The 15,184-nt window shown below is 39.7% G+C and overlaps 1 protein-coding gene across 15 annotated transcripts in view; it reads right to left on the reverse strand.

The window, feature by feature from the left end:
• The window catches only part of ATXN7 (ataxin 7), a 159,252-nt gene that overhangs the window by 31,564 nt on the left and 112,504 nt on the right, over positions 1–15,184 (reverse strand). For all 15 annotated transcript variants that reach the window (XR_004228846.1, XR_004228847.1, XR_004228845.1 and 12 more), the window contains 4 exons: positions 9,723–9,975; positions 7,439–7,698; positions 6,877–6,959; positions 1,529–1,794 (listed from right to left, as the gene is read on the reverse strand). Coding sequence is in view for 12 of the 15 variants with exons in the window: in XM_031935188.1 (XP_031791048.1) it covers positions 1,529–1,794; positions 6,877–6,959; positions 7,439–7,698; positions 9,723–9,975 (862 nt within the window). In the remaining 3 variants the exon portion in view is untranslated. The remainder of the gene's footprint in view (positions 1–1,528; positions 1,795–6,876; positions 6,960–7,438; positions 7,699–9,722; positions 9,976–15,184) is intronic.

The raw sequence follows: 15,184 nt of genomic DNA on the forward strand, positions 1-15,184 counted from the left end.
ATTCTTTGATTTCTCTTCAAATTTCAACTGGATTTGGTTTACTAGGACAATAAATGAAACACAGTCTTCTCTCGGTATCCATGGGGAATTGAGTCCAGGACCTCCCGGGGATAGCCAAATCTGGAAATCCACAAATGTACAAAGTGGCCTGATATAAAATGGTGTAGTATTTGCATAAAACCTATGCGCATCCTCCCGTATACTTTAAATAATCTCTAGATTACTTTTAGTACCTAATACAATGTAAATGCTATGTAATGTATTGTTTAGGGAATACTGAGACAAGAAAAAAGCCTATACATGTTCAGTATGACACAATTTTTTCTTTCCCCAAATAGTTTCAATCTGCAATTGGTTTAAACCATGGATGTGAAACCCATGGATACAGAGGGCTGACTGTAATTCACAAAGTGCTCTAAGATAACCTAGGAGAGATAGGAGGTGATACAAGAATAAGGTGGTATTACCACTTTATGTGGATAGCCTACAGCCTCTTACTTAAGGCAGTATTTTTCCTACACCTATAATGGCCTCTGGAATTAAGCTTACATTTTTCTAGATGCAAGAACTTCAACGAGAAGATGACCAAAGAAAGGACTTGGGGAGGAATCTCTGGCCAGGTCCTGACCACACTTTGAGGAGCCTCCTCTGATAGCTCCTCCAGCATACTGCATAGAAACCACAAAGCTCATGTTGGGACAGGCTCAAACAGACACCTGGGTTTCCACGAGGGAGGTGCTTCCACCTTTATGCAACCATTTTAAAGATCAGACACATGAGGGTGAAATGGTAAGCAATAGCAACCGATGGCTGGCACATTCCTCAGCAGAAGCTCTTGCTGCCAATAAATGAACGGCTAACATGGAAGCCCCTCTTTCTCTACGCCTTTTTTTTTTCCCTTCCCTCTGGAAACTAGGTACAGTCTTTACTTCAACTTGGTTCAATATATAAGCACAAACACACACCTATTCCACCATCACTGTCTCTGAGGTATGTGTGTAAGTTCTCATTAAAACACTCTGATTCACTGTTTACTTTGCTACTAAAATGCTAATACATGCTCGGGCCAAAGCCCCAAATGAATGAATGAAAAAACACATTGATAAACGGATGCTGTAAAAACTGAGGCTGAATGCCTGTCCCCAGCAAGAATTCCCACTGCTATATAAAGACAAATGAAAGGGAAACTGCTGCCAAAGCCAGTGAAGAGTTCCTGTCACTAACCCGCAGGAAGGACCAATTTCTGCCTGGTCAACAGGGTTGAGACACTTGATGTTGAGCAAGTATAGAGCAGATAACTCTAGCTTTATTTTGCTGCTTGCATTTACAACCAAGAGAAGCCCTGGTTGAAACTTACTGATGAACTCAACCTCTTTTTTTTTTTTTCCTAGTAAAACTCCCTTAAGAAAACTATCTCCACAGTGAGCCTGACATATGTTTCTCAACATCATGACCATACTGAGATTTTACAGTATGTGCAAGTCTCATCTCCGAAGGTGGGAGAAAAGAGTTGGAGGGTTTGACTTACCTTGGAAGACTGGGGGTGTGAGGTTTAGGTTTACTAGCTACAAAAGGCTTTGATTCAGAAGGAATCACTCCGTGAGGGTTTTGGTGCGGCTCCTGTGACGTTCTAGGAGGGGCGGGATGCGGGTCCCTGAGAGGCTGCGGTGGTTGCTGAGAGTCCGGATGGCGAATCAATTCCTTTTCCCTGGTTTTGTTTTTGTGCTCGGCTAATAACACATCAAATCGCTTTCTTCTACCCTGGACAGCCCTGCGCTGGGTTAAGGAATGTGTCTGCGGACCAAAAAAATACAGAAACTGAAAAATCTCATAATTAATTTTTGGTCTGCCTTATATCCCCAAACACCACTCCCAATAAAAAAGCAACCTAGACCATAAGCATAGTGAAAGGGTACTCAGCATTTGATAACCTAAAAACCTTGAGAGCCCAATATTTTCTCCCTAGCTAGACTAGAAGCATACATTCTAGGCTCTAAATGCAGAAGAATCTGGAAATCTTACTTCCATCAGAAGAAAGAAGAAATGTGAGCGGTGATACCTGGTATGTAACTAAGTGCAACCATTAGTGCCATATGACAAGTACTCGTGTTTCGTGACACAATAGCAATTTGGATTTGGGGGCTCTTATCAACTCCATTAGAAAAACCCTCTTTGAACCATTTAAAATTTTGAATGTTAAAGGGAAGAAACAATTATTCCATAAAACATGTATCAGAAAGTGTTCTTTTAGTAACTTCCAGAGAATAAAAATTCAATGCAACTGCATCTCTCTATTCCAATGAAAATGCCACGTAAAAACGTAAAGTGGCCCAAAGCATTCTGCAGACAGACTGCCACAGCCAAGGAGCACTGGACAGATGAGGCTGAGAAGAAATGCTATGAACAGGAAGGGAAACAAAGTAATCCCTATAGACAGACACTGGCTATGGAAATCAAGGAAATGGGATGGACAATACCCCTGGGTCTTCAGACAATGTCTAATTTCAAAATTAAGAAATGGGCACACAAAGGAAAAAGAAAAGTCAAATTATGGCAGTGTTTGTCTTAAGGCAACCAATACAAACCTGTGATTGAAGCAAATCTTATAAGAAAATGTGCCTGTAGTCCAAACACATTTCATAGTTACTGGCATTAAAACAAAACAAATAAGCCTAATACTACTGCTAACAGAAGATACAGTCGAATGTACCAGTGTAAACTGGTCAGAGTTGGGCAAATCTTATCGGCAGTCAAGTCCAATTACTCAAGTTAAACCTGACCGTTCCATACTGCTGAGATCTCAGTCTGTAAAAATGCAAGGAGATGCTAATCCTGAGGAACGGGCAAGTTTACATGAGCTACAGTGGCCCCAATCACATATCCATAAACATACATGAATTTACCTACATTTCCTTCTTTTATATTACAGAATAAATGTATGCATACCCCTACACATAATACAAATGTATTGGCATATTTGCTACAACTTTAGGGACTTAAAAAGGGAATTATGCTTCTAACTACCATTTTCAGGTGAATAAGACAACCCACCTCCTTACGAGACACACCGCAACTATGTCTACCTAAATAATCTAACCTGGCACAGATAAATGTGTTTATTTTTACTTGATTTTCTTTAATATGAAAAATATCCATAAGAAAGCAACCTAAATGAAGACAAGGAACTTTGTTTTGTTTGTGTTGTACCAGCATCTAGAAGAATACCTGGTACTCAAATGCTCTGAACAAAAAGTTTATAAAAATAATGGCCCTCCAACATGTGTTGAAAGAACAAATGAACATATAACATTACCGGTCCACCTGCCTGTCTCTCCAAGTAGATGTATAAACCTCTCCTCAGCTTGAATGTTCCCAGTGCCTAGCACAGTACAGCCAAATGAAGAAAGCAGGCAGATACATTTTCCCAGCTCAGTTTGAAGAGTAAGTAGGGTTTCCACTGAGCTGTGAAGTACATTCCAAACAGAAATCCAATAGGGGTTGCCCAAGGCTCACAGGATAAAGACTGACTGTGTAACTAGGCTCTGGGGCCCTGCACACTCTAAGATCCTCGCTTACTGATCCCTGCTCCTTTGGTCCCGCGTACCTCTTCCTCCCTCTTTCTGTTCAGCCATCTGGTTGGCTTTAAGGTTCTAAAGAATTTGCTCTGTCCCTGTCACAGAGCCTTCACACATATTGTTTCCTCCACCTCTCCTACCTCTCCCATCCCTCTCTGCCCAGATAAATCATATTGATTTCAGCCCAATGTTCCTATGGCAAGAAAGCCTTCCCTGGCCAAACTCCCTTTTTGCAGGCTTTCATAATGTAGTCCTCTCATCTTTTTATAACTCATCAGTGGTAATTTTACACTTATTTTGGTGATCAATAATCTCCATCTCTTTCATTAGACTGTAAGCGCCACAAGTATAGGGAACATGTGGTTATTGTGCTAAACCCTTTATTCCCTGGGACCTAGAATGAGCGAGGTCTGTGCTCACAGATGTATGTAATAAAAAGTTCTACAATGAGTGAATGGACAAAGGCTACAGGAGTCACCAATCTCTCTGCATGGAAGGCAAAGGGGAAATTCGACGGGATATTAGACAGATGAAAAAGTGAAGAGGGGCAGTAAGGGTGGCAGACGGACAACAGAGAATGAGTAATGGGAACAAAAAGCAGCAAATCCCCTGATGGTGAAGAGAACAGATAACGTTCTAAGTCTAAGACAGAAGACACCTGGCAGCAACTTGGGAAACACTCAGGGTAGGGACACGCAGGCATGTTTAGCCCTACCGAGCTTAATAGATTCAGACCAAAGTGAAGGCAAGGAAAAGGAAAAGAACTGACTAAACAATGAAAAAAAGTCAAGGCATCCTGTAAAAGGGCAGGCCTGGTGGATGCTGCATTTTCTGCTAGTTCTATGCCAATATCATAACGAGCTGGGTCTGAAGACATATTAATGCAATAACAGGCTTAGCCCAATGCCACAGAGTGTAATTGCACCCTTAAAGAAGGACAAGGGGAGAACATATCATTTGAAAAGGAAGATGGGAGAAAAATGCAGACCCATTCAAAGTCAGTCCACCTAGCAATAAAGGCACAGGAAGAATGTTAGTCAAGCTCCTTGAAGATTTTGAGTCGGAAAAAAAAAAACGTTTGGCAATCTCACTTCTGGGTATTTATCCAAAATAATGAAATCAGAATTTCAAAGAGCTATTAGAACTCCTATTTTCACTGAAGTACTAGTTACAATAGACAAGATGTAGAAAAAATATAAATGTCTGTCAACAGGTGACTGGATGAAGGCAACGTAGTATATACATACACTGGAATATTATTCAGCCCTTAAAAAGAAGGAAATTCTGCTATATGCCACAACAAGTATGAACCTTGAGGACATTATACTAAGATAAATAACTCAGTCACAGAAAGATTAAACACTGCATGATTCCACTTATATGAGCTCTATAATCAAACTCACAGACTCAAAGACTAGAGTGGTGGTCGCCAGCAGCTGAAGGGAGAGGGAAATAGGGAGTTACTAATCAATGAGCATAAAGTTTCAGTTATAGCAAGACGAACAAGTTCCAGATACCTGCTGTACAATATTCTACCACAGTCAACAATACTGTCTTGCACACTTGACAAGTTGTTACGAGAGGAGATCTCAAGTTAAGTGTCCTCATCACAGTAAAATTTAAAAGAAAGAAAAACGGTGTGGTTCCCTGCCACGCTTTGTAAACGACTGAAAAAGAACATCTTGGGTTTGAGAAAAGCAAACCTCATTGCCCACAGGTACTATATTACTGAGAAATCCATGTTACTGAGAGCCAGGGAGGCAGGAAGAAGGCAAAAGGAGAATGGCAAGTTGTGATCATGATGTGGACAGGGTTGAGGCATGCTTTCACACATTCTCTCAGGGGCAGCTGAAACTGACATAATTCTACAGAGCTCAGATGGCTATCTTCATACACCACCCCGACTACACCACTGTGTGTCCAATTAGTACCCTATACAAAACAAAAGCAGTTTGTTTTAAGAGAGTTTTTAACCTAGAAATCCAAGGATGGAGCTTGGGGTGGGGTGTCCATTAATCCAAGATAAAAATTCAGAATGTGTATGTATATGCACTATTTTATTCTGGAAAGATGGACCGTGGTTTTTTTTTTAAATGAGATATTTGAAGGCACTCTTGACCAACCCTTTTCCCCAAAAAGGTTCTGAACCACTGTTGTAAGACAAAATCTATACACTAAAATTAAATTAGAAGCTTAAATTAAAGTTAAGAACTACTTAAAAATTTCCCATTCCAGAAGATTGTAATATGCCTCTACTGGTTGGGGCCTGGGGCAGGGCCTGAAGTCCTTTATTCAAATACACTTTAATAAAATCTAAAATAAAACACTAACCATTTTATTAATTTTTAGAAGAAAATGCTAACTTTTATCATTTTTACCCCCTCCCTCTAAGGTTTTAAAATTACATACTTCAAAGCAGTGACTCTGAATGCTTCTTGAACCTTTCTGGGGGTAGCTGGGGACACTCTCCAGAGAAATGCACATCAACACATAAGCTCATTTATGTAGAGGTGTTCACTGATGACCTGAAGCCATCCCCCACATCAATAACCCTTACTTTTCAGCAAATATACCTTATTAACATACTGGCATTTTAAAGGAAATAAGGAAGACCCCAGAGCAAAAAGGAAGACCATTACATTTTCTTAGCTTGTGTATAAATTATTTATGTATTTTATCTAGTTTTTTCTCTTAAAACAGATGGGTCTCGTAATGTCGTCCAGGCTGGACTCAAAACTCCTAGGCTCAAGCAACCCTTCTGCCCCAGCCTCCCCACTAGCTGGGACTTACAGGTATGCCTGGCTTGCAGTAATTTTTTTTTTAAACTAGAAAACAGGGCTATCTCAAAGTCACAGATTTTTTTAAAAAGTGGTTCTTTAAAATTTAAGAACCATGGGTGACACCTTTGTTAAATGTTCATACACATGCAAAGGAAATTTCTGGACTTGCTTTAAGTCAGTATAATTTACAGCACAGTCAAGGGTAGCCTCTCATATTACATTTCCATATGGAAATATTAAAAGTCTTTAAAAATAACAGACTGACTTGGAAAGAACACTATTCCTGTGGATACAACACTGCTCATTAGAAACAAAACCTCTGTCAAGATTGTAATTTATAACAACACACTTCACATTTTGTCAGTCTGAGGATTTCTTCCAAGTTATTCCTTCACCTACACAATTCAGAACAATCCACAGAGCATCCTCTCTGGGTCAGAGAGACTTTGTGAGCAGTGTGGTACATCCCGGTCACCCATGTTTATCAGGATAGTTGGCTTGACTTTCAGAAGTCCACCTACCTTGCATGTCAAAGACCGGGTGCAGGGCTTCTTGGTATCGAGATCAATAACCCCACAGTGGATGTCAGGATCAAACTCTCTTTCTGTCAAAAGAACACAGGCATTACATGTGGCCTGACAAACTCTCCTCCATGTATTTTGTAAGTAAGGAAATAGAAGAAATCAACAGTTAGATAAATTATAGCTAGAATAAAATCTACATTATCAATAAATAACATATATATACAACACGTGAGCGCTGCAACAAAGCAGCAACATCACTAAGACGGGGTGACTACTGCCATCAGATGACAGAAAAGATATTAAGTCTGTATTATTTCCTTCAGAAATACACCACTAGAAAGCTACTTTTACATGACCTACACACATACACTCTCATGTTCTTTAAAAACCAAGAGTGAAGAGAACAAACACATCAACTAAGGAACTTCCTCCTAAAGCTGAAGGTGACCAGTTTTAAAAATAAGAATTCTAGATTGCAGTTGATTTGCTCCCCATGAATGCCCATTTAATGCTCTCTCTATATAGAGAAGCATTATGAAGAAAGAAAATTTGAAGTTACCTGATAATCTCTTACTTAAAAATTTCTTATTATTGGAATTGTCTTCAGGTTTCTTTTCCAGAGAGGGCGGTGCAGGAAGCCCTTTGCCATTCAGAATCTGTCCAGGTGAAGGCAAGGTTGGCTTTGGTATTGAGGGGCAGTTAAGGCCAGGCTTGACTAAGGAACTCACAGTAGCAGGACAGGTTGGCCCCACCGCAGATTTCAGTAGTGTGCCATCCATTTTCGGATGAATCTTTTCCACTTTCACAGAGGGCGTCATGCTGTCATAGGAGAAAGTGAGAAAACCAGTGACTGAGTGCCTCAGCAGCCCCCAGGTGAATGGTGAGCCAGAGGCATGAGGGTAGAGCCTGGGCCTACCCAAGCGCTGCACAGGGTCAGCCTCTTGGAAGGCTCCTTATGAATTCTGTTAGTAAGGTTCATATATATTAAGCCTATAAGCCCTTCTGGTGAGGCAAAACCCTCAGTGGACCATCAAATTTGCCTGAGTTTTTATCATTTCAAAAAATTTTACACAGGAGTCAATGGGAGACTTAGACCTGATACCCAATGCAATGCAATTTTTATAAGAAGCAAAACATGAGAAGGTCTAAAAGAACCAAAGACTATCTGCAGAACCCTTGGAGACTATCTTTTGAGGACTGCCATTTGTAAGAAAGGATTCATCAAAGCAAACTTAACTTCTGAGTGAGCAAATATTTCCAATAAATGTCACTAAAGACTTATGAGAACTCAAACATGCTTAATAACATATCTCCAAGAAGAGGTTCTTTGCTTCTGTCAATAAGGGAGACTAGTGTTTAATAAATATATGTTGTGTCACTAAAGTGGTAATTCTCCAGTCCTTGAAAAATGTTTCTATGACAGGAGCTTAGGGAATACCTGTGCCACTAACAAAGGAATGAATCTTGGAATCTTACTGACACTATCATTTTGCTTGGTAAAACTGAAAATATTGATAGGAAGCTAACAACTGGCCTGGTTCCTATCTAAAGGCCTAGCTCTAAGTAAAGAAGATTTGAATCAATGTGGTTGTATAAACTTTGTTCAGTGGAGTCAGTGCTCTAACAGCTGTTAAGCTGGCCAGTGACTTACACACTACCACTGGTACCTTTTTTGGCTTTCAGACAGCAACCAGAACAAAAACCAAGCTTGCTGTACTGTACTTCTGACAGAAGAACAGGGGCCGGGGGCTTAGCAACCAGGACCAACAGCCCCCAACAGCTGTACCTGGAATAGCCTGACAGCAGTAGAGAGACTGCAAGATGTCACATCCTCTCCCAGCTGGCAAGGTCCTTAGGCAGCAGCAGGTGCTGGACCCTGCCCTGAGATTAACCAGGTTACCAGATCTTGGACCTATGATGTGTGCTATACCCTCCAAGGGCAGGTTAGCCTGAGAAAAGCCATCCGCCACTTGGCTGAGGAATACCCCAACAAGGCGAAGTATGTTTCTATTGGAGTGCAGGGCTGTTCCCTCACGTGACCTCAAGAAGCCTGCCAATCTACTGAGTGATCATAGAAACTTGCCAAAGCCATGCCTGGAAGGTGTGAACTTCCTTCAGTCTTCCCTCATCACTGCTGTGATGTGAACCTAAGGCTGAAGGGAAGAAGCACTGCTTCCCTATTTGCTCTGCAGATCCCAGAAAATTCTACAGCGGCATCTAGGAATCTCTGCATCTTTTTATCATTACTATTACCAACAGCAGCAGTAGCAGGAGTGCCAGTATCCATTTATTAACTGTCTCTTACGGTCAGACACTATGCCAGGTGCTAGACATATATTAATTAGAATATTCTCAATAACCCAGCACAGTGGCTGTTATTCTTAGATTCAGAGAGAAACGGTGCCTTGCCCAAACCCCTAAAGATAAGAAGTGACAGAAGTGGGACATAAATCCAGGCCTATGTGACTTGAGGCCTTCTTGGACAAAACTCCCCCACCTCATGAAGCTTCCTTCCCCTCATCTGGAAAATGAGGATAGTAACAGTACCTATTCCATAGGGTTGTTGTGATAAGTGACATAGTATACACACAGTTAGGTTTCAGCAGCTAGCACACAAGAATGGATCAATAAATATTAGTAACCTTATTATCATTGCTATTACTAACTCTGAAAAGTTTCCTATGACATGATAGGGAAACATCAAGAAACAACATAACATACATTTGAATTCTTCCCCAAGTGGGCTCTCTTTTATATTATTCACAGGCACTCTCGGATGCCACTGGTGTACACAGCTCTATTTCCAGCAGGTAAGCTTTAAAAACCCTCTTGGCCATACTCACATTCTACCATGGGGGACTCTACTTTGCTGAATGGGATGCATTGGCCTGGTGTTCCCCCTGAGCTGCAGTTTCTCTTTGGGTGATTTCAACAACTTGGAACTTGATGAGGATGTGCTAAGAACACCTCCACTGGAAGAACGGTTGCTTCCACTTGCACTGCCTCCTTTGCTTTTGGACAGAGAAGGGAAGAAGGAAAATACTGAAGTGGGAGGAACGGCCAAAGAAGGCTTGCTGGATGAGCTATGTCTTCTTTCTGAAAAGGAAAATGAAGAAAAAAAGATACCATGTTTCAGGCAAATCTCGAATATAATTCTGGAAGAATTCCCTGAAATCAATATATTCAGGTTAAAACACGTATCATTAGGTGAAGATATGTTAAACTCAGCAGCCTTCAGAAATGGCTCTAAGCCCCACAGACTTACTTAACATTCTAGGAACGGGTCCTTCTGTTTCTGAAGTATCTCAGCATAAAGAGTTTTATCACATCAGAAAATTAAACAACCATCGTAAACATGAGAATATTGCCTTTTGGGTTTTGCATGCTAGCAATGAACCTCATTGGCTCCAACTTGCACTGAGAGAGAGGAAAATTATTCATTCATCTGCAGAGCTCTGCTAATTGACACTGCAAGCAGTTCTTTCTTCCTTTCTAACATAGCACCTCTCTGATTTTCAAAATAGCAAAATCTTAAGAAACAAGTTGTACCTTCTTTTTTTTCCCTGTCACTACCCACCAGCATATGACACAAATAAGAATGTTTCTAGGGTTATCTTATCATTCCCTAAGAATCTGTGCTGAAATTTTCCAGTGAATCATTTCACTTCCCACCCCCCTTTTTTTAATAATCTCACTTGACTACAGATGGCATAGCTCCGGTTCACACCACTAAGATGCCAAAGGCGCAAGACAAAAATACCACAAATAGCTACGCCTGTTTTTTAAACCAGGAAGTAATTCATGGTTAAGTATAGACTACAAAGGTTTAGCTGAAAATAAATCTATCCACTGGAGAATCAGGTTTTCTTAGAGTAAGCTAATCCATACTAACATAAATCAAGAGCTGCTGAAGAATGTTACCATCAGAAACAAATAAATTATTTGGTAACTTTATCCACTTAAGTACCTTAGTGGCTGCCTTTAATTAATTAATTTAAAATTACACATTTGCTTAACTCTAAGTTTTAAAATGCATGTGATCCAACATTGACTTATCACAATACAGGAGCTATATGAGTATTTAAAACATTAGGCACATGATAATCAGTGACCACAAGTAAGACTTCAATGGTTTATTTCCAAAGATCTTCTTACAGCAGTCCTGAGTTTCTTGGTAAAACTGTGTGACTTATTCCTGGAAGGGCATTACTTCAATGATGGCTTATGAAGTACTTAAGAGTGTGTTTCACACCAGGACAAAATTATTATCCTAGCTATCTACAGACAAAATTCAAATTTCTATTCTCCAACTCAACTACACAAAGGCTACAATCAAGTTAGGAAGGTTAAATTAATGGTGATTTATAAGTGCCTTTTGCTTTTTGTTCATTCCAAAATGAAAGTTGTGTATAAGGAAGAAAAAACTAAAATAAATTCAGTTTAACAGTTTTCCAAATTTGGCATCTGAAGATTTTTTTAAATTTAGTTTTTCTCTCTTTTATGATCCCAAAACACTCTGAACATACTTTTAAGCATCAGCACTTGTCAGGCCAGGATTGTAAACATGTGTTTGCAGTTTGTCACCTGCCTTAGACGATACAGCTTCTGTGGGCCGTGTCTCCATCGTCTTTCTCTGTAAGGCGTGGGACAGAGGTCTTCAATTAACTTCTGCATGACTAGTAAAGCTTTTCTTGTGAAAAGGAGTGATTTTTAGAAGGCCCTAGATCAGTGACTGTCAACTTGGCTACCCACTGGAATAACATAAGGAGCTTTAAAAACACTGATGCATAGGTCCCTCCCTCAGAGACTGTGATTCAATTGGTTTGGGGTGTGGACTAGGCATCCAGAGTTTTGACAAGTTTCCCTGTCTGATTCTACTGTGCAGCCACGGTTGAGACACTACAGTAGACTAGGCTAATACCTCAAGAACCATTAACCACAGCTGAGTAAGTTAGCATGCGCATGGCACTGAGAATACTGCCTGCTACAAGGCACTAAAGGGTTTGTCAAATGAAGCTCACCACTACTACTTGTCCTCAATGAGTGTTTTCCAAATTTTCATCAACTGCAAACTATTTTCATCGTTCTTACCAAAGCTACATAAAATACTATTTTTTTAAACTCAACATTTTAATTTACATTATCAATTCTATTATCTCCTCCTCCTCCTCCTTACTCTAATACTAACCAGTCTCTCATGGGGACACCATTGGTATTTTGGACAGGACAATTCTTCATACAGGATTTCAGAACGGTTAGCATTCCTAGTCTCCTACTGCTTCTTCACCAGTAGTGCCCGTCTGCCAAAGACAACCTGAAACCACCTCCCAATCCATTTCCAGATGGGCCCCAGGGTGAAGCAGGGGCCTCTACCCTCAGCTGAGATAGATTTTTCCAAAACAATAGTATCTGTGAACCAGTAAGTTCAATAAGCTTATTATATAAACTAAATATTAAAATATTCATCCATGTTTATCTACAAAAATCACCTTGTGTACCCCCTGAAACAGTGCACTAAAGGATGGGCATGTCTGTGATATGAAGAAGACAGAGAAAACCCTCAACTAGAACTTTGACTTTTAAGAAGTACACTCTAGGTATCAGAATTCTCAAGCAGGTGTCTCAGAGCAAATGTGTGATGTATTTTCTTTGAAGATCAAATGATTAGATAAAATTCTCAATCAAATTAAATACCCTCAGTTCCGCTATGAAGCCTGTTTTGAGAATACAAATGTATTCCAAAGCCACCGATACACTAAGAAACAATTTGAACATATTGAAATTTTGCATTCACTTTTTCATGATTTTTGTCTGAAAGAAATACCAGGTGAATACAGAAAACTATACCTGGCTGAAATGAGCCACATGGAAAAACACAAAATGCACACTCCCTCAAACTTCCACCATCTACCTCGTTCACCACCATGGGTGTTATTAACCATACTCAAACACATCTGATGCTACAATTTGTCATCCAATTTCAGATAACCTCCTTCCATCACTTCACAGTCAAGCTGCAACCCTTCTCAAGCCTTCCAAAAGCAAATGCCAGGTCTTTTCAAGGTAACCGCCATGTTTACTCTAGTATTTATGTATTTTTTTTTTTTGAGCATTTAACATTTGTAAGACTGTGTTACCCTTTTCATTAGGTTCCTATGTTTTTCTGTGTGTGTCACTGATGAGGCCTTGTGAGTGTTGTGCCATTACCCCGTTTTCCCAATAAGCCTCATGTGGTTTTTGTTGCATAATGTTGCATTGTGCAGTAATTTTTTAGGAATGCATGTTGTGTTATAGCAGAACTGACTGTAACTTTAAGCTTGTCCTTTCAATTTTCTATTCCCATCATTGTCCACCCTCCCCCTGTTTTCTTTGGTTAAAATCTTCTTTTCTTACCTATTAACTCTTAATATGGGATTCAGCACTAGAAAATCAAGGTTCAAAGCTTCCTAACATTAAAAGTCTGCTGATGTATCGATAATATTTCAAAAAAATTCTATTTTCTACTTCCATAACAATAAAAACTATTTAAAAACTAAGAATGACAATCTATCATGTGGATTTTTCATTCACTAAAATTTGAAACAGATTGTGTGTGTGGAGTGTGTGTAAGTAACTGAGATTCTGGCTGAAAAGTGTCAGCTCAAATTCTTGTCATGCTACTGAATTAAGCTGTTCCTTAACATCATGGACTGGTAACTTATTCTGTGAAAAGGACAGCATCTGGCTTTCCCCCCACAAGAAAGCAAGAAGGAAAAACCAAATTTAATTATAGTTGAGTTGGACTCCCCTTATCCTTCCACTGTGAGTTCTTATTTTTCATAAGATTTTAAACTGGGCGTCTAGCTTTAAAAAAGTGTTTGTTCCCAGATCAGAAGAGAAGTGGGCAAGTTATAGGTGGGGTTAGGGACCCTATATTAAGTGGACAAAGTGGTGGCCAGATGCTGAGAACAACTGCAATGTGGTCTGCTGAGGAGGCCAAGTTGAGTTTTCAAAGCACTCCTCTCTCCAGGATCTGGCACCAGCCCAGAGAGAGCACACTCTGTCCCTGAATGAGGAGGGCATGATGAATGGCTCCAGGAAGGGAGAGACAGGTCGACTGACAGACAAGTACAGACACAAGGAAAGAGCAGAGACAAGGAAAGACAAACATGCCTAAGTGTGTATGTGTGTGTTGTGCTAGGGAGAAGCGAGGGAGATGGAGTTTCATGGGGCTCTTTTCCCTTGTGGCTTTAATACGTCACATGGCAAGGGCAGGATATTAGTGGTATAGGAGGGTGGACAGCTCTATATAGGTCTTCCAAAATGGAATGCAACCGAGAATACTAAGCTTTTAATTCTGAATTCATGCTGAGATTTTTTTAAAAATTATAAGCATTAACACCCAGGTACACACCAAAAAGGAGTTCAAAGCAAATAATTAGATCTTTTTATATCATAAATATTGCTTTGAAAACAACTAAAAATAATTTATAATGAGCAAGTGTCAAAATTAGGGCACAAATCTAAAAAGCAGTCAAAACAAATTGTAACTCCAAATGCTAACATTCATACTTGAAAATAATATAGAAGCATATATGTCAAGCTTTTTAAAAAGTGGGTATTCCTGGGATTATAGCTCTATTTTTTAAAACATTCGTGTATTGTTTTTCTACAATGAATATAGTTTACTCGGTTATTAAATACATACTTTTAAAGAAGAAAAATCAGGTGTTCTGGTCTCAATTTTATACATGCCAAAACAAAGCAAGGCACACTATCATTCCTGAGCACAGTATCAATTTGTCCCATTCTCAACGGGTATCATGCAAGTGGCTAACTACTAAGAAACCCCCACAGAACCTGAATTAAATATCCTCAGTTCTGCTACAAAGCTTGTTTTGAGAATGCAAAAGCATTCCAAAGCCACCGATATACTAAAAAACAATTTGAACATATTGAAATTTTGCATTCACTTTTCATGATTTTTATCTGTGAGAAATACCAGGTGAACACAGAAAACTGCCTGAAATGAGCCACATGGGAAGATTCAAAATGCATAACCCTCAAACTTCTACCATCTACCTCAGTTCACCAACATGCGTGTTACTAACCACACCCAAACACATCTGATGCTACAATTTTTCATCCAATTTCAGATAACCTCCTTCCACCATCTCATGGTAACTCACAAGCTGCAACCCTTCCCATATCCTTTATTCAGGGCTCTTTTCTCACATCTTATTAAACCTTTTACTAATCTTCTATAATCCAAACAACAGGCTGATGAGAAATCTCACCTTCAAGAACAACAACATCAACAACAGCT

The sequence above is a fragment of the Piliocolobus tephrosceles genome, chromosome 2, assembly GCF_002776525.5.
Source record: "Piliocolobus tephrosceles isolate RC106 chromosome 2, ASM277652v3, whole genome shotgun sequence".
NCBI lineage: Eukaryota > Metazoa > Chordata > Mammalia > Primates > Cercopithecidae > Piliocolobus > Piliocolobus tephrosceles.